At 50.7% G+C, this 19436-nt stretch overlaps 1 protein-coding gene across 2 annotated transcripts in view; it reads left to right on the top strand.

Moving 5' to 3' along the window:
• LOC139385663 (rho GTPase-activating protein 42) overlaps nucleotides 1-19436 on the top strand; it is a 225947-nt gene that overhangs the window by 50262 nt on the left and 156249 nt on the right. For both annotated transcript variants that reach the window (XM_071130909.1, XM_071130910.1), the window contains exon 3: nucleotides 6124-6185. In XM_071130909.1, the coding sequence (XP_070987010.1) occupies nucleotides 6124-6185 (62 nt within the window). The remainder of the gene's footprint in view (nucleotides 1-6123; nucleotides 6186-19436) is intronic.

Here is a 19436-nt window from a genome sequence, read left to right as displayed (position 1 = left end):
TCCACTTTTCCCAGAAGTGATTTGATTCAATGGAATCTTCAATCACATTGAGCTGTTTTCTGTCATGCTGTTCCCTCATTTTCCGTAGTGTATTTCTGTATTGTTTTAGTGATTCACCACAGTGAAGGCTCAGGTTTTCTGGTTCTCTGTGTTTTTGGTTGGATAGTCTTCTCAGTTTCTGTTAAGTTTTTACATTCTCTATCAAACAATTTCTCATTGTTGTTAGTCATTTTAGGTTTTCTGCCAGAATTTAAATTTTACATGTTAGCTGATAGATAGAACAACCCCTACAGGCCCCGCCTTTTCCTGTAGTCCACAATCAGCTCCTTTGTCTTGCTCACATTGAGGGAGGTGTTGTTGTCCTGGCACCACACTGCCAGTTCTCTGACCTCCTCTCTATAGGCTGTCTTGTCATTGTTTGTGATCAGGCCTACCACTGTTGTGTCATCAGCAAACTTATTGATGGTTTTGGAGTCGTGTTTGGCCACGTAGTCGTGGGTGAACAGGGAGTACAGGATGGGACTAAGTACACACCCCTGAGGGGCTCCAGTGTTGAGGATCAGCGTGGCAGATGTGTTGTTGTCTACCCTTACCACCTGGGGGCGGCCCGTCAGGAAGTCCAGAATCCAGTTGCAGAGGGAGGTGTTTAGTCCCAGGGTCCTTAGCTTAGTGATGAACTTCGTGGGCACTATGGTGTCGAACACTGAGCTGTAGTCAATGAACAGCATTTTCACATAGCTGTTCCTTTTGTGCAGGTGGGAAAGGGCAGTGTGGAGTGCGATTGAGATTCTGTCATCTGTGAACCTGCTGAGGCGGTATGCGAATTGGAGTGGGTCTAGGGTATCCGGGAGGATGCTGTTGATGTGAGCCATAACCGGCCTTTCAAAGCACTTCATGGCAACAGACGTGAGTGCTACATGGCGGCAAGGATTTAGGAAGGTTATCTTCACTTCCTTGGGCACAGAGACTATGGTGGTTTGCTTAAAACATGTAGGTGTTACAGACTCGGTCAGGGAGAGGTTGAAAATGTCAGTGAAGACACTTGACAGTTGGTCCGCACATGCTCTGAGTACATGTCCTGTTAATCCTTCTGGCCCCGCGGTTTTGTGAATGTTGACCTGTTTAAAGGTCTTGCTCACATCGGCTACAGAGAGCGTTATCACACAGTCATCCAGAACAGCTGGTGCTCTCGTGCATGCTTCAGTGTTGCTTGCCTCGAAGCCAGCATTTAAGGCATTTAGCTCGTCTGGTAGGCTTGCGTCACTGGGCAGCTCGCGTCTGGGTTTCCCTTTGTAGTCTGTAATAGTCAATGCCACATCCGTCAGAGCTTAATCCTGAATTTACGCTTTGCTTGTTTGATGGTTCATCTGAGGGCATAGTGGGATTTCTTATAGGCGTTGTTGTTCATGTTGTCGTGGTTGTGTCTATGGGAGCATAGGGGGAGGGAATGCTGTCACCTCCAGGTAGGTGTTTGTCTCCCTTTGTGCTGAAGGTGTCAGGTTTTCTCACCCCCCCCCCCCTCTCTATCTCTCTCTCTCTTTCTCTGTTCTCCCTCTCTTCTCTCTCTCTTCTCTCTATCTCTCTCTCTCTGTTCTCTCTCTCTCTGTTCTCTCTCTCTGTTCTCTCTCTATGTTCTCTCTCTGTTCTCTCTCTCTCTCTCTCTCTCTCTCTCTCTGTCTCTCTCGCTCTCTCTCTCTCTCTCTCTCTCTCTCTCTCTCTCTCTCTCTCTCTCTCTCTCTCTCTCTCCATGACTCAGACCTATTGGTGGTTTTCTCCTCCGTTTCCCGGTCAAGCTGTAACCCTGGTTACCTCTCTCTGACTTCCATTTCCTCTCTTAAGCGTCTAATCTCCTCCCATCAGCAGCAGCATCACAAATTGCCCCCTATTTACCTATATGGGGCACTACTTTTGACTATGGTCCATAAGGAACTACTGTATGCACAGCACTATATAGGTAATAAGTTGCCATTTGGGACAGGCAGGGTCTCCAGCTGAGAGGCCTGTGCTGCTGATGAGGTGATAAAGGCAGTCTTTAACAGGAACCTCCTGTACTGTAGTGTTACAGGTGTTACACTGTCTGGCATAGACTTATTGGAGAACAGACAGACAGGCAGACAGACAGACAGACAGACAGACAGACAGACAGACCATTAGTAACACACTACGCCGTCATGGATTAAAATCCTGCAGCGCACGCAAGGTCACCCTGCTCAAGCCAGCGCATGTCCAGGCCCGTCTGAAGTTTGCCAATGACCATCTGGATGATCCAGAGGAGGAATGGGAGAAGGTCATGTGGTCTGATGAGACAACAATAGAGCTTTTTGGTCAAAACTCCACTCGCCCTGTTTGGAGGAAGAAGAAGGATGAGTACAACCCCAAGAACACCATCCCAACCGTGAAGCATGGAGGTGGAAACATCATTCTTTGGGGATACTTTTCTGCAAAGGGGACAGGACGACTGCACCGTATTGAGGGGAGGATGGGTGGGGCCATGTATCGCGAGATCTTGGCCAACAACCCCCTTCCCTCAGTAAGAGCATTGAAGATGGGTCGTGGCTGGGTCTTCCAGCATGACAATGACCCGAAACACACAGCCAGGGCAACTAAGGAGTGGCTCCGTAAGAAGCATCTCAAGGTCCTGGAGTGTCCTAGCCAGTCTCCAGACCTGAACCCAATAGAACATCTTTGGAGGGAGCTGAAAGTCCGTATTGCGACAGCCCCGAAACCTGAATGATCTGGAGAAGGTCTGTATGGAGGAGTGGGCCAAAATCCCTGCTGCAGTGTATGCAGCCATGGGGGAGTTCTGTTACTGTAACGGGTCCTGTCTAGCCAGGGTTCAGCCATGGGAGAGTTCTGTTACTGTAACGGGTCCAGTCTAGCCAGGGTTCAGCCATGGGAGACTTCTGTTACTGTAACGGGTCCAGTCTAGCCAGGGTTCAGCCATGGGCGAGTTCTGTTACTGTAACGGGTCCAGTCTAGCCAGGGTTCAGCCATGGGAGACTTCTGTTACTGTAACGGGTCCAGTCTAGCCAGGGTTCAGCCATGGGCGAGTTCTGTTACTGTAACGGGTCCAGTCTAGCCAGGGTTCAGCCATGGGAGAGTTCTGTTACTGTAACGGGTCCAGTCTAGCCAGGGTTCAGCCATGGGAGAGTTCTGTTACTGTAACGGGTCCTGTCTAGCCAGGGTTCAGCCATGGGAGAGTTCTGTTACTGTAACGGGTCCAGTCTAGCCAGGGTTCAGCCATGGGAGAGTTCTGTTACTGTAACGGGTCCAGTCTAGCCAGGGTTCAGCCATGGGAGAGTTCTGTTACTGTAATGGCTCCAGGGTTCAGCCATGGGAGAGTTCTGTTACTGTAACGAGTCCAGTCTAGCCAGGGTTCAGCCATGGGAGAGTTCTGTTACTGTAACGGGTCCTGTCTAGCCAGGGTTCAGCCATGGGAGAGTTCTGTTACTGTAATGGCTCCAGGGTTCAGCCATGGGAGAGTTCTGTTACTGTAACGCTTCCAGGGTTCAGCCATGGGAGAGTTCTGTTACTGTAACGGCTCCAGGGTTCAGCCATGGGAGAGTTCTGTTACTGTAACGGGTCCAGGGTTCAGCCATGGGAGAGTTCTGTTACTGTAACGGCTCCAGGGTTCAGCCATGGGAGAGTTCTGTTACTGTAACGGGTCCAGTCTAGCCAGGGTTCAGCCATGGGAGAGTTCTGTTACTGTAATGGCTCCAGGGTTCAGCCATGGGAGAGTTCTGTTACTGTAACGGGTCCAGGGTTCAGCCATGGGAGAGTTCTGTTACTGTAACGCTTCCAGGGTTCAGCCATGGGAGAGTTCTGTTACTGTAACGGCTCCAGGGTTCAGCCATGGGAGAGTTCTGTTACTGTAACGGGTCCAGGGTTCAGCCATGGGAGAGTTCTGTTACTGTAACGGGTCCAGGGTTCAGCCATGGGAGAGTTCTGTTACTGTAACGGCTCCAGGGTTCAGCCATGGGAGAGTTCTGTTACTGTAACGGGTCCAGTCTAGCCAGGGTTCAGCCATGGGAGAGTTCTGTTACTGTAATGGCTCCAGGGTTCAGCCATGGGAGAGTTCTGTTACTGTAACGGGTCCAGGGTTCAGCCATGGGAGAGTTCTGTTACTGTAACGCTTCCAGGGTTCAGCCATGGGAGAGTTCTGTTACTGTAACGGCTCCAGGGTTCAGCCATGGGAGAGTTCTGTTACTGTAACGGGTCCAGGGTTCAGCCATGGGAGAGTTCTGTTACTGTAACGGGTCCAGGGTTCAGCCATGGGAGAGTTCTGTTACTGTAACGGCTCCAGGGTTCAGCCATGGGAGAGTTCTGTTACTGTAACGGCTCCAGGGTTCAGCCATGGGAGAGTTCTGTTACTGTAATGGCTCCAGGGTTCAGCCATGGGAGAGTTCTGTTACTGTAACGGGTCCAGGGTTCAGCCATGGGAGAGTTCTGTTACTGTAATGGCTCCAGGGTTCAGCCATGGGAGAGTTCTGTTACTGTAATGGCTCCAGTCTAGCCAGGGTTCAGCCATGGGAGAGTTCTGTTACTGTAACGGCTCCAGGGTTCAGCCATGGGAGAGTTCTGTTACTGTAATGGCTCCAGGGTTCAGCCATGGGAGAGTTCTGTTACTGTAATGGCTCCAGGGTTCAGCCATGGGAGAGTTCTGTTACTGTAACGGCTCCAGGGTTCAGCCATGGGAGAGTTCTGTTACTGTAATGGCTCCAGGGTTCAGCCATGGGAGAGTTCTGTTACTGTAATGGCTCCAGGGTTCAGCCATGGGAGAGTTCTGTTACTGTAACGGGTCCAGGGTTCAGCCATGGGAGAGTTCTGTTACTGTAATGGCTCCAGGGTTCAGCCATGGGAGAGTTCTGTTACTGTAATGGCTCCAGTCTAGCCAGGGTTCAGCCATGGGAGAGTTCTGTTACTGTAACGGCTCCAGGGTTCAGCCATGGGAGAGTTCTGTTACTGTAATGGCTCCAGGGTTCAGCCATGGGAGAGTTCTGTTACTGTAATGGCTCCAGGGTTCAGCCATGGGAGAGTTCTGTTACTGTAATGGCTCCAGGGTTCAGCCATGGGAGAGTTCTGTTACTGTAATGGTACTATATTATTCCAGCCGTACTGTAGCGTTACTATAGCACACATGCAGTGCTGTGTGTATACAGTATTTCACAAGCTGAATGTTTTAACGTTGATACTGTATGTACACTGTAGTAGGCTAGTTTAGGCCTTGAGTTTCTGGCCCTATCCAGAGTTCAGACATTTTTAAAGTATACCGTTTGAACAATTATGGACATAATGAAATAATATCGGCAGGAAGATTCCACCATGGCCCTCCCTCACCATGTTTAGACAGGCTGAACGCCTCAGTGTACCCTAGGCTTGAGTCAGGACCTGGAGGTTTTTCCTGGCCATGTGATCAGGAAAACCTCTGTGCCCTACTGTATGTCATACAGAGAGTTGTCTTCTAGCGAGAAGAAGTGTAGAACCAGGTCACCATGTAATGTTGTTGACTACATTTGAAATGGCTAAACTGATCCTGGATCAGCTCTCCTACTGAGACATTGTCTAAATACAGACCCAGTAGAACCCAGGGCCCTATGTTGTCATGCTTATTGAACCCAGGGCCCTATGTTGTCATGCTTATTGAACCCAGGGCCCTATGTTGTCATGCTTATTGAACCCAGGGCCCTATGTTGTCATACTTATTGATCCCAGGGCCCTATGTTGTCATGCTTATTGAACCCAGGGCCCTATGTTGTCATGCTTATTGATCCCATTCTAATGATTTAATCCATTGACTCCTCCTGTAAACTCCATTACATTAATTTAACATACTCTGACCTGTAAACTCCATTACATTAATTTAACATACTCTGACCTGTAAACTCCATTACATTAGTTTAACATACTCTGACCTGTAAACTCCATTACATTAGTTTAAGTACCCGACACTATAGATCAATGCATATTTACTTAATGGAACCTATATCGATCCCCTGCCACATTGATGTTTCCCACGTTCATTTGAACTTTAACTCACATGTTCATACTGTGTATATGACCTTTAACCCAGAAGTGATATTAGATGACAGATTAAAGACATACTGTATGTTCTTTCTTTTCCAGCTCAGTCGTTCAAGGAGTTCTCCCAGCTACTGAACACAGTGGAAGAGGAGAGGAGACGCTTGGTAACAGTTCTGTTATTACACTATTAATGTCCTCTTTATGTATGAGAAAGTGGTCATCAACTTCATTGTTCCATTTTAATTTAGTACAGATTAGATCCGTCCTATCAGATATTGCAGCTGTAGGCCTGTTACAGATGTAGGATCTTAATTTGATCACCCTTTTGTTGCGGAGAATTTTCCGTGTAAAGCAGGAAATGCAAACTTGTAGTGTACAACCACGACCACACTGCAGAGCCATGACTCTGGCGAGCAAGACTAATGGAATACTGAGCCCTTTAACTGCCCTTAACTGAGCGTGGTATGGGGCTCTGCTCACACTCAGGCTGGGCTGTGTCTTGCATGGGGCTCTGCTCACACTCTGGCTGGGCTGTGTCTTGCATGGGGCTCTGCTCACACTCAGGCTGGGCTGTGTCTTGCATGGGGCTCTGCTCACCCTCAGGCTGGTGTAACGGAGACTCAACAATGCAGTTAGCCTGGTAGTGCCATAGCTATGCCAGACGTCAGTTTGCAGCCGAACAGTGATGTCAGGCATAGCACATTCAGAGTAACTGAGTAGGTTGGCTGCCTGAGGCAATGTACTGAAACCTTTTATATTGAATTGATGTCCATATTTATTGTCAATTCCAAATGTGATTGGATGGACCATGAAAATAGCATTGTGTTGAATGATATTGTACTAGGTCACAAAAAGGCTACAACAACCCTGTATCAGACCTTATTGTAGCGTATGGTACAATGTTGTATTGTGATCTGAGTAAAGGTTACAACAACCCTCTCACACACACCTCTACTTAACTACATATTAAAGGGATCGTCTCAAAAGAGACCACAGTAAATTATGTTTATAAATTGAGGAAACAGTCAATTGGTAGTTCATCCGTTTGACCAATAAACAGAATACGTAGATGAAGCCACGAAGAAGACATATTCTCTTCTGAGCCACGAAGAAGACATATTCTCTTCTGAGCCACGAAGAAGACATATTCTCTTCTGAGCCACGAAGAAGACATATTCTCTTCTGAGCCACGAAGAAGACATATTCTCTTCTGAGCCACGAAGAAGACATATTCTCTTCTGAGCCACGAAGAAGACATATTCTCTTGTGAACTGGCTAACCCCACTGTTTAGGGCCTGTGACTGTCACCTTAGCCAACTCAATACTCACGTGTACCAAATTTCTCCCTATTCCCTTTATAGTGCACTACATTTGACCAGGGTCCATAGTGCACTATACTGGGGATAGGGTGCCATTAGGGAGGGTCTCAAAAGCTATATCATTATACTCTGTAATTATTTCTCAAACAGGAAATGCCATTAGGGGATCGTATACCAATGATTTGTTTTGACAGTATGACAGGGGAATGATGTATGGGGCTTGAAAGTAAAGCTAAAAGAAACAGTAAGAATTGTTTTATTTACGTTAGTCTGTGGCTGAGTCCAAAATGGCACCACCTTCCCTATCCAGTGCACTACTTTAGACCAGGGCCCATAGTGCACTACTTTAGACCAGGGCCCATAGTGCACTACTTTAGACCAGGGCCCATAGTGCACTTCTTTAGACCAAGGCCCATAGTGCACTACTTTAGACCAGGGCCCATAGGGAATAGGGTGCTGCTGTGTGACTGCATCTCCATGTCCCAGAGAAAGGAAAGAGGGGCCCTGGACTCTTCAAAGTGTTTTACAGAAAATAATAGCCTGTTTTCAGCAGTACATTTTAATCATACTGATAGGTAATGGATTTATCCTGGCAAGATAAGCTATATACTGAACCAAAAATATAAACACAAAATGCAACAATTTCATAGATTTGACTGATTTACAATTCATATGAGGAATTCAGTCAATTGAAATGAATTCATTAGGCCCTAATCTATGGATTTCACATGACTGGGAATACATTCATTAGGCCCTAATCTATGGATTTCACATGACTGGGGAATACATTCATTAGGCCCTAATCTATGGATTTCATATGACTGGGAATACATTCATTACGCCATAATCTATGGATTTCACATGACTGGGAATACATTCATTAGGCCCTAATCTATGGATGTCACATGACTGGGAATACATTCATTAGTCCCTAATCTATGGATTTCACATGACTGGGAATACATTCATTAGGCCCTAATCTATGGATTTCACATGCCTGGGAATACATTCATTAGGACCTAATATATGGATGTCACATGACCTGGGAATACAGATGTGCATCTGTTGGTTAGAGATGCCTTTAATAAAAAGGGCCTCAGGATCTCGTAACATTATTTTCGTGCATTCAAATTGCCATCGATAAAATTAAATTGTGTTCGTTGTCCGTAGCTTGTGCCTGCCCCATACCATAACCCCACCGCCACCATGGGGCACTCTGTTCACAACGTTGACATGAGCAAACCGCTCGCCCACACGACACCATACACGTGGTCTGCGGTTGTGAGGCCGGTTGGCCGTACTGTCATCTTTTTTCTTTATTTAACTAGGCAAGACAGTTGAGAACAAATTTACAATGACGGCCTACCCCGGCCAAACTCGTACGACGCTGGGCCAATGACGGCCTACCCTGGCCAAACTCGTACGACGCTGGGCCAATGACGGCCTACCCCGGCCAAACTCGTACGACGCTGGGCCAATGACGGCCTACCCTGGCCAAACTCGTACGACGCTGGGCCAATGACGGCCTACCCCGGCCAAACTCGTACGACGCTGGGCCAATGACGGCCTACCCCGGCCAAACTCGTACGACGCTGGGCCAATGACGGCCTACCCCGGCCAAACTCGTACGACGCTGGGCCAATGACGGCCTACCCCGGCCAAACTCGTACGACGCTGGGCCAATGACGGCCTACCCCGGCCAAACTCGTACGACGCTGGGCCAATGACGGCCTACCCCGGCCAAACTCGTACGACGCTGGGCCAATGACGGCCTACCCCGGCCAAACTCGTACGACGCTGGGCCAATGACGGCCTACCCCGGCCAAACTCGTACGACGCTGGGCCAATGACGGTCTACCCTGGCCAAACTCGTACGACGCTGGGCCAATGACGGCCTACCCCGGCCAAACTCGTACGACGCTGGGCCAATGACGGCCTACCCCGGCCAAACTCGTACGACGCTGGGCCAATGACGGCCTACCCCGGCCAAACTCGTACGACGCTGGGCCAATGACGGCCTACCCCGGCCAAACTCGTACGACGCTGGGCCAATGACGGCCTACCCCGGCCAAACTCGTACGACGCTGGGCCAATGACGGCCTACCCCGGCCAAACTCGTACGACGCTAGGCCAATGACGGCCTACCCCGGCCAAACTCGTACGACGCTGGGCCAATGACGGCCTACCCCGGCCAAACTCGTACGACGCTGGGCCAATGACGGCCTACCCCGGCCAAACTCGTACGACGCTGGGCCAATGACGGTCTACCCCGGCCAAACTCGTACGACGCTGGGCCAATGACGGCCTACCCCGGCCAAACTCGTACGACGCTGGGCCAATGACGGCCTACCCTGGCCAAACTCGTACGACGCTGGGCCAATGACGGCCTACCCCGGCCAAACTCGTACGACGCTGGGCCAATGACGGCCTACCCTGGCCAAACTCGTACGACGCTGGGCCAATGACGGCCTACCCTGGCCAAACTCGTACGACGCTGGGCCAATGACGGCCTACCCCGGCCAAACTCGTACGACGCTGGGCCAATGACGGCCTACCCCGGCCAAACTCGTACGACGCTGGGCCAATGACGGCCTACCCCGGCCAAACTCGTACGACGCTGGGCCAATGACGGCCTACCCCGGCCAAACTCGTACGACGCTGGGCCAATGACGGTCTACCCCGGCCAAACTCGTACGACGCTGGGCCAATGATGGTCTACCCCGGCCAAACTCGTACGACGCTGGGCCAATGACGGCCTACCCCGGCCAAACTCGTACGACGCTGGGCCAATGACGGCCTACCCCGGCCAAACTCGTACGACGCTGGGCCAATGACGGTCTACCCCGGCCAAACTCGTACGACGCTGGGCCAATGACGGTCTACCCCGGCCAAACTCGTACGACGCTGGGCCAATGACGGCCTACCCCGGCCAAACTCGTACGACGCTGGGCCAATGACGGCCTACCCTGGCCAAACTCGTACGACGCTGGGCCAATGACGGCCTACCCCGGCCAAACTCGTACGACGCTGGGCCAATGACGGCCTACCCTGGCCAAACTCGTAAGACGCTGGGCCAATGACGGCCTACCCTGGCCAAACTCGTACGACGCTGGGCCAATGACGGCCTACCCCGGCCAAACTCGTACGACGCTGGGCCAATGACGGCCTACCCCGGCCAAACTCGTACGACGCTGGGCCAATGACGGCCTACCCCGGCCAAACTCGTACGACGCTGGGCCAATGACGGCCTACCCCGGCCAAACTCGTACGACGCTGGGCCAATGACGGCCTACCCCGGCCAAACTCGTACGACGCTGGGCCAATGACGGCCTACCCCGGCCAAACTCGTACGACGCTGGGCCAATGACGGCCTACCCCGGCCAAACTCGTACGACGCTGGGCCAATGACGGCCTACCCCGGCCAAACTCGTACGACGCTGGGCCAATGACGGCCTACCCCGGCCAAACTCGTACGACGCTGGGCCAATGACGGCCCACCCCGGCCAAACTCGTACGACGCTGGGCCAATGACGGCCTACCCCGGCCAAACTCGTACGACGCTGGGCCAATGACGGCCTACCCCGGCCAAACTCGTACGACGCTGGGCCAATGACGGCCTACCCCGGCCAAACTCGTACGACGCTGGGCCAATGACGGCCTACCCCGGCCAAACTCGTACGACGCTGGGCCAATGACGGCCCACCCCGGCCAAACTCGTACGACGCTGGGCCAATGACGGCCTACCCCGGCCAAACTCGTACGACGCTGGGCCAATGACGGCCTACCCCGGCCAAACTCGTACGACGCTGGGCCAATGACGGCCTACCCCGGCCAAACTCGTACGACGCTGGGCCAATGACGGCCTACCCCGGCCAAACTCGTACGACGCTGGGCCAATGACGGCCTACCCCGGCCAAACTCGTACGACGCTGGGCCAATGACGGCCTACCCCGGCCAAACTCGTACGACGCTGGGCCAATGACGGCCTACCCCGGCCAAACTCGTACGACGCTGGGCCAATGACGGCCTACCCCGGCCAAACTCGTACGACGCTGGGCCAATGACGGCCCACCCCGGCCAAACTCGTACGACGCTGGGCCAATGACGGCCTACCCCGGCCAAACTCGTACGACGCTGGGCCAATGACGGCCTACCCCGGCCAAACTCGTACGACGCTGGGCCAATGACGGCCTACCCCGGCCAAACTCGTACGACGCTGGGCCAATGACGGCCTACCCCGGCCAAACTCGTACGACGCTGGGCCAATGACGGCCTACCCCGGCCAAACTCGTACGACGCTGGGCCAATTGTGCACCGCCCTATGGGAGGAGAGGGGGAGGCCTTCATTGTAAAAAAGAATTTGTTCTTGACTTGCCTAGTTAAATAAAGGTTCAATTAAGAAAAATACAACATTCTAGCTAGTACTGTAGTACTGTAGTGACTCCTTTTGCACTGAGACGCAGTGCCTTAGACCGCTGTGCCACTCGGGAGCCCAATTCTCTAAAACCATGTTGGATGCGGCTTATGGTAGAGAAATTAACATTAATTTCTCCCCTGGCGTGACTGAAAGGAACACAGAGGCCTTTGAGGAGAACAAGCGCTTTCTGTCTGTGGCCACTTGTTTCATTCATTAGGCCTGTTGTAGACACTGCACAGCAGCTCAGCACAGAACAATTGGACAAACTCACAACAAAGAACAAAGGAGGTTTGCTGTGGAAATCTCTTATTCACTTTTATATCATTACATATTAACACTAGAAAAGCCTGGCCTTGAGGGACCCCTCTCCCCTCTGAGCCAATGACACATAAATACATTTCATTTATGCTATTGCAAAAATAATAATTTGTTTGTGTTTATGAAGGGCTTTGGTGATATTAGTATACAAAAGAAAATGTATTTCAAAGAACACAATAGCATTTTCTTTAGTTTATGTACCTGTAGTCTATAAATAAACACCATCTCAAAGATCATTCATCTTCTACTGTTTAACTTCTGAACCAATAGGAGGCCCTCCCTGCCTCGACACTGTTTAACTTCTGAACCAATAGGAGGCCCTCCCTGCCTCGACACTGTTTAACTTCTGAACCAATAGGAGGCCCTCCCTGCCTCGACACTGTTTAACTTCTGAACCAATAGGAGGCCCTCCCTGCCTCGACACTGTTTAACTTCTGAACCAATAGGAGGCCCTCCCTGCCTCAACACTGTTTAACTTCTGAACCAATAGGAGGCCCTCCCTGCCTCGACACTGTTTAACTTCTGAACCAATAGGAGGCCCTCCCTGCCTCGACACTGTTTAACTTCTGAACCAATAGGAGGCCCTCCCTGCCTCGACACTGTTTAACTTCTGAACCAATAGGAGGCCCTCCATGCCTCGACACTGTTTAACTTCTGAACCAATAGGAGGCCCTGCCAGCCTCGACCTGTAATATCACCCACTGTTTACCTTCTGATCCCAGTGTCAGTCTAAATTAATGAAAAGCCAGATGAAATGCAGAGCAGTTCAAAAACATTCAAACATGTGAGGAATTGTCCACCGAAACAGATGCTCTCTCTACCCTTCTCTCCCTCTCCTCCCTCCCTCTCCCCGTCTCGCCCTCCCCCTCCCCGTCTCTCCCTCCCCCTCTCCTCCCTCCATCTCTCTCCCTCCCCCTCCTCTCTCTCTCCCTCCCCCTCTCCTCCCTCTCCCCGTCTCTCCCTCCCCCTCCCCGTCTCTCCCTCCCCCTCTCCTCCCTCCATCTCTCTCCCTCCCCCTCCCCGTCTCTCCCTCCCCCTCTCCTCCCTCCATCTCTCTCCCTCCCCCTCCCCGTCTCTCCCTCCCCCTCTCCTCCCTCCATCTCTCTCCCTCCCCCTCCCCGTCTCTCCCTCCCCCTCTCCTCCCTCCATCTCTCTCCCTCCCCCTCTACTCTGGGTGTAAGCAGCATCTACTGTTACTCACTCTTCGTGCTTTGGTGTAATAAGGCATATTTGGGATGCAAAGAATCGGCTTTACAGCCATGTACAAGTTGTCTCAAAATATCCCTTCTTTAAAGAGGATTTTAGAGTTTGAAGTGTTAGCTAGTGGGACTTCACAGCTTAGCCTCTCCCCATGTCATAAACTAGTAGCTGATTGGGAAATATGAGATGGCTTACGGAAAGAGGAAATTCTCTAAATGTTTTCCATTGTCAAGTGGATCAGCACATCAGCATTTCCTCTGTCCCTAATGGTACCCTATTCCCTAAAGTAGTTCACTATGGGCCCTGGTCTAAAGTAGTTCACTATGGGCCCTGGTCTAAAGTAGTTCACTATGGGCCCTGGTCTAAAGTAGTGCACTATGGGCCCTGGTCTAAAGTAGTTCACTATGGGCCCTGGTCTAAAGTAGTTCACTATGGGCCCTGGTCTAAAGGAGTGCACTATAGGCCCTGGTCTAAAGTAGTACACTATGGGCCCTGGTCTAAAGTAGTGGGCCCTGGTCTAAAGTAGTTCACTATGGGCCCTGGTCTAAAGTAGTTGGCCCTGGTCTAAAGTAGTTCACTATGGGCCCTGGTCTAAAGTAGTTCACTATGGGCCCTGGTCTAAAGTAGTGGGCCCTGGTCTAAAGTAGTACACTATAGGTCCTGGTCTAAAGTAGTTCACTATAGGTCCTGGTCTAAAGTAGTTCACTATAGGCCCTGGTCTAAAGTAGTTCACTATAGGTCCTGGTCTAAAGTAGTTCACTATAGGTCCTGGTCTAAAGTAGTTCACTATAGGTCCTGGTCTAAAGTAGTTCACTATGGGCCCTGGTCTAAAGTAGTACACTATAGGTCCTGGTCTAAAGTAGTTCACTATAGGTCCTGGTCTAAAGTAGTTCACTATAGGTCCTGGTCTAAAGTAGTTCACTATAGGTCCTGGTCTAAAGTAGTTCACTATGGGCCCTGGTCTAAAGTAGTTCACTATAGGTGCTGGTCTAAAGTAGTTCACTATGGGCCCTGGTCTAAAGTAGTACACTATAGTTCCTGGTCTAAAGTAGTTCACTATGGGCCCTGGTCTAAAGTAGTACACTATAGGTCCTGGTCTAAAGTAGTTCACTATGGGCCCTGGTCTAAAGTAGTTCACTATGGGCCCTGGTCTAAAGTAGTTCACTATGGGCCCTGGTCTAAAGTAGTGCACTATGGGCCCTGGTCTAAAGTAGTGGGCCCTGGTCTAAAGTAGTGCACTATGGGCCCTGGTCTAAAGTAGTTCACTATGGGCCCTGGTCTAAAGTAGTGCACTATGGGCCCTGGTCTAAAGTAGTGCACTATGGGTCCTGGTCTAAAGTAGTTCACTATGGGCCCTGGTCTAAAGTAGTGCACTATAGGTCCTGGTTTAAAGTAGTTCACTATGGGCCCTGGTCTAAAGTAGTTCACTATAGGCCCTGGTCTAAAGTAGTGCACTATAGGCCCTGGTCTAAAGTAGTTCACTATAGGCCCTGGTCTAAAGTAGTTCACTATGGGCCCTGGTCTAAAGTAGTTCACTATAGGCCCTGGTCTAAAGTAGTGCACTATGGGTCCTGGTCTAAAGTAGTACACTATAGGCCCTGGTCTAAAGTAGTAAACTATAGGCCCTGGTCTAAAGTAGAACACTATAGGCCCTGGTCTAAAGTAGTACACTATAGGCCCTGGTCTAAAGTAGTTCACTATATGCCCTGGTCAAAAGTAGCACTCTATAGGCCCTGGTCTAAAGTAGTACACTGTAGGCCCTGGTCTAAAGTAGTACACTATAGGCCCTGGTCTAAAGTAGCACACTATAGGCCCTGGTCCAATTTAGAACACTATAGGCCCTGGTCTTAAGTAGCATACTATAGGCCCTGGTCCAAAGTAGTTCACTATACGCCCTGGTCCAATGTAGCACACTATAGGCCCTGGTCTAAAGTAGCACACTTTTGGCCCTGGTCTAACGTAATACACTGTATGCCCTGGTCTGGGCCCGGGTCTAAAAGTTCACTATAGTAAACTATAGGCCCTGGTCTAAAGTGAACACTATAGGCCCTGGTCTAAAGTAGTACACTATAGGCCCTGGTCTAAAGTAGTTCACTATATGCCCTGGTCAAAAGTAGGCCCTGGTCTAAAGTAGTACACTGTAGGCCCTGGTCTAAAGTAGTACACTATAGGCCCTGGGAACACTATAGGCCCTGGTCTTAAAGCATACTATAGGCCCTGGTCCAAAGTAGTTCACTATACGCCCTGGTATGTAGCACACTATAGGCCCTGGTCTAAAGTAGCACACTTTTGGCCCTGGTCTAACGTAATACACTGTATGCCCTGGTCTAAAGTAGTGGACACTATTGGCCCTGGTCTAAAGTAGCACACTTTTGACCCTGGTCTAACGTAATACACTGTATGCCCTGGTCTAAAGTAGCACACTATTGGCCCTGGTCTAAAGTAGTGGTCTATGGGGCCTGGTCTAAAGTAGTGCACTATGTAGGGAATAGGGTACCATTTGGAACTCTTGTCTAACCACACATCATTTAAAATGTTAAACCAGTTGTTCTTCCACAACCTCAATGAGTTTCACCTCTGTGTATGTATCAGGCCTCCCTTCCTCCCCTCCTCTCAATGAGTTTCACCTCTGTGTATGTATCAGGCCTCCCTCCCTCCCCTCCTCTCAATGACTATCACCTCTGTGTATGTATCAGGCCTCCCTCCCCTCCTCTCAATGAGTTTCACCTCTGTGTATGTAACAGGCCTCCCTCCCTCCTCTCAATGAGTTTCACCTCTGTGTATGTAACAGGCCTCCCTCCCTCCCTCCTCTCAATGAGTTTCACCTCTGTGTATGTAACAGGCCTCCCTCCCTCCTTTCAATGAGTTTCATCTCTGTGTATGTAACAGGCCTCCCTCCCTCCCTCCTCTCAATGAGTTTCACCTCTGTGTATGTATCAGGCCTCCCTCCCTCCCTCCTCTCAATGAGTTTCACCTCTGTGCATGTATCAGGCCTCCCTCCCTCCCCTCCTCTCAATGAGTTTCACCTCTGTGTATGTAACAGGCCTCCCTCCCCTCCTCTCAATGAGTTTCACCTCTGTGTATGTAACAGGCCTCCCTCCCTCCCTCCTCTCAATGAGTTTCACCTCTGTGTATGTAACAGGCCTCCCTCCCTCCCTCCTCTCAATGAGTTTCACCTCTGTGTATGTAACAGGCCTCCCTCCCTCCTCTCAATGAGTTTCACCTCTGTGTATGTAACAGGCCTCCCTCCCTCCCCTCCTCTCAATGAGTTTCACCTCTGTGTATGTAACAGGCCTCCCTCCCTCCCCTCCTCTCAATGAGTTTCACCTCTGTGTATGTATCAGGCCTCCCTCCCTCCCTCCTCTCAATGAGTTTCACCTCTGTGACACGTTAAGAGGAGTATAATTATTCTTCATGAAGAATTTTGGATTGAGGAACGGGGAAATATTAGGAGAATTATTCAACCAGACAGCGTTTAGCCCCCTCACAGATGGGATTGAAATAATAGATTACAGAGACCAGATGTGCCCGGAGCCAGTCGTTGTAAAAACTAGCTTGTTAACTACTCTCACTACTCTCAACTTCTCCTCAAGTAGAAAGTAGTTCTTCCTGAAACTAAACTCACACTGCCTCTGTCCCCCTCCCCCTCTCCCTTCCCCTCTCCCTCCCCCTCTCCCTTCCCCTCCCCCTCTCCCTCCCCCTCTCCCTCCCCTTCCCCCCCCCCCCCCCTCTCCTGCCTCTGTCTCCCTCCCCCTCTCTCCCTCTCTCTAATACGGTCATTCTGCCTCTGTGTACTCTCTGTTTAGGAACAAATAGCATTCTAGTTTGCTCTGTTTTTGTTAATTCTTTCCAATGTATCAAGTAATTATCTTTTTGTTTTCTCATGATTTGTTTGGTTCTAATTGTCTCCCTCCCTCCCTCCCTCCCTCCCTCCCTCCCTCCCTCCCTCCCTCCCTCCCTCCCTCCCTCCCTCCCTCCCTCCCTCCCTCCCTGCCCGTCTCCCCCTCATCCCCCCCTCTACTCCCTCCCCATTTCTCCCTCCTCCTCTCCTCCCTCCCCATCTCTCCCTCATCCTTCCTCCTCTACTCCCTCCCCCTCTCCTCCCTCCCACTCTCCTCCTTCCTCCTCTCCTCCCTCCCACTCTCCTCCTTTCTCCTCTACTCCCTCCCACTCTCCTCCCTCCCACTCTCCTCCTTCCTCCTCTACTCCCTCCCACTCTCCTCCCTCCCACTCTCCTCCTTCCTCCTCTCCTCCCTCCCACTCTCCTCCTCTCCTCCCTCCCACTCTCCTTCCTCCTCTACTCCCTCCCACTCTCCTCCCTCCCACTCTCCTCCTTCCTCCTCTACTCCCTCCCACTCTCCTCCTTTCTCCTCTACTCCCCCCCTCTCCTCCCTCACACTCTTCTCCTTCCTCCTCTACTCCCTCCCCCTCTACTCCCTCCCCATCTCTCCCTCCCCCTTTCCTCCCTTCCCTTCTCGGCCCTCCCCGTTTACTCCTTACCCATCCCTTAATCCCATCTTCCCCTCTCCCCCCCCCCCCCTCTTACCCCCCCCCCATTTCCCTCCCCACCTCTCTCTTCTCTCTCTCCTCCTCTCTCCTCCTCTCCTCCCTCCCCTCTCATCCCTCCTCCTCTCCTACCCCCCTCGCCTTCCTCCCTGTCTATCCCTCTCCCTCTCCTCCCTACTCCCCCCTCTCCTCTCTCCCCCAATCCTTCCTCTCTCCTCCCTCGCTCCCTCCCCCTCTCCTCTCTCCCAGTCTCTCCCTCCTCCCTCTCCTCCCTCCCCCGTCTCTCCCTCTCCCTCCCCCTCTCCTCACTCCTAGCTCAGTCTGGTCTGAATCTGAGCACCAGTAGAAATACCTCAGACACCCTCAGACTGTCAGACCTCAGACACCCTCAGACTGATAAGAACCTGTCAGACCTCAGAAACCCTCAGACTGATAAGAGCCTGTCAGACCTCAGACACCCTCAGACTGATAAGAGCCTGTCAGACCTCAGACACCCTCAGACTGATAAGAGCCTGTCAGACCTCAGACACCCTCAGACTGTCAGACCTCAGACTGATAAGAACCTGTCAGACCTCAGACACCCTCAGACTGATAAGAGCCTGTCAGACCTCAGACACCCTCAGACTGTCAGACCTCAGACACCCTCAGACTGATAAGAACCTGTCAGACCTCAGACACCCTCAGACTGATAAGAACCTGTCAGACCTCAGACACCCTCAGACTGATAAGAGCCTGTCAGACCTCAGGCACCCTCAGACTGATAAGAGCCTGTCAGACCTCAGACACCCTCAGACTGATAAGAGCCTGTCAGACCTGTATATACAGTGCCTTGCGAAAGTATTCGGCCCCCTTGAACTTTGTGACCTTTTGCCACATTTCAGGCTTCAAACATAAAGATAGAAAACTGTATTTTTTTGTGAAGAATCAACAACAAGTGGGACACAATCATGAAGTGGAACGACATTTATTGGATATTTCAAACTTTTTTAACAAATCAAAAACTGAAAAATTGGGCGTGCAAAATTATTCAGCCCCCTTAAGTTAATACTTTGTAGCGCCACCTTTTGCTGCGATTACAGCTGTAAGTCGCTTGGGGTATGTCTCTATCAGTTTTGCACATCGAGAGACTGAAATTTTTTCCCATTCCTCCTTGCAAAACAGCTCGAGCTCAGTGAGGTTGGATGGAGAGCATTTGTGAACAGCAGTTTTCAGTTCTTTCCACAGATTCTCAATTGGATTCAGGTCTGGACTTTGACTTGGCCATTCTAACACCTGGATATGTTTATTTTTGAACCATTCCATTGTAGATTTTGCTTTATGTTTTGGATCATTGTCTTGTTGGAAGACAAATCTCCGTCCCAGTCTCAGGTCTTTTGCAGACTCCATCAGGTTTTCTTCCAGAATGGTCCTGTATTTGGCTCCATCCATCTTCCCATCAATTTTAACCATCTTCCCTGTCCCTGCTGAAGAAAAGCAGGCCCAAACCATGATGCTGCCACCACCATGTTTGACAGTGGGGATGGTGTGTTCAGCTGTGTTGCTTTTACGCCAAACATAACGTTTTGCATTGTTGCCAAAAAGTTCAATTTTGGTTTCATCTGACCAGAGCACCTTCTTCCACATGTTTGGTGTGCCTCCCAGGTGGCTTGTGGCAA

Source organism: Oncorhynchus clarkii, chromosome 27, assembly GCF_045791955.1.
Source record: "Oncorhynchus clarkii lewisi isolate Uvic-CL-2024 chromosome 27, UVic_Ocla_1.0, whole genome shotgun sequence".
Classification (NCBI taxonomy): domain Eukaryota; kingdom Metazoa; phylum Chordata; class Actinopteri; order Salmoniformes; family Salmonidae; genus Oncorhynchus; species Oncorhynchus clarkii.
Note: the sequence above shows the minus strand (reverse complement) of the source record. Positions and strands in the feature narration are given on the sequence as shown.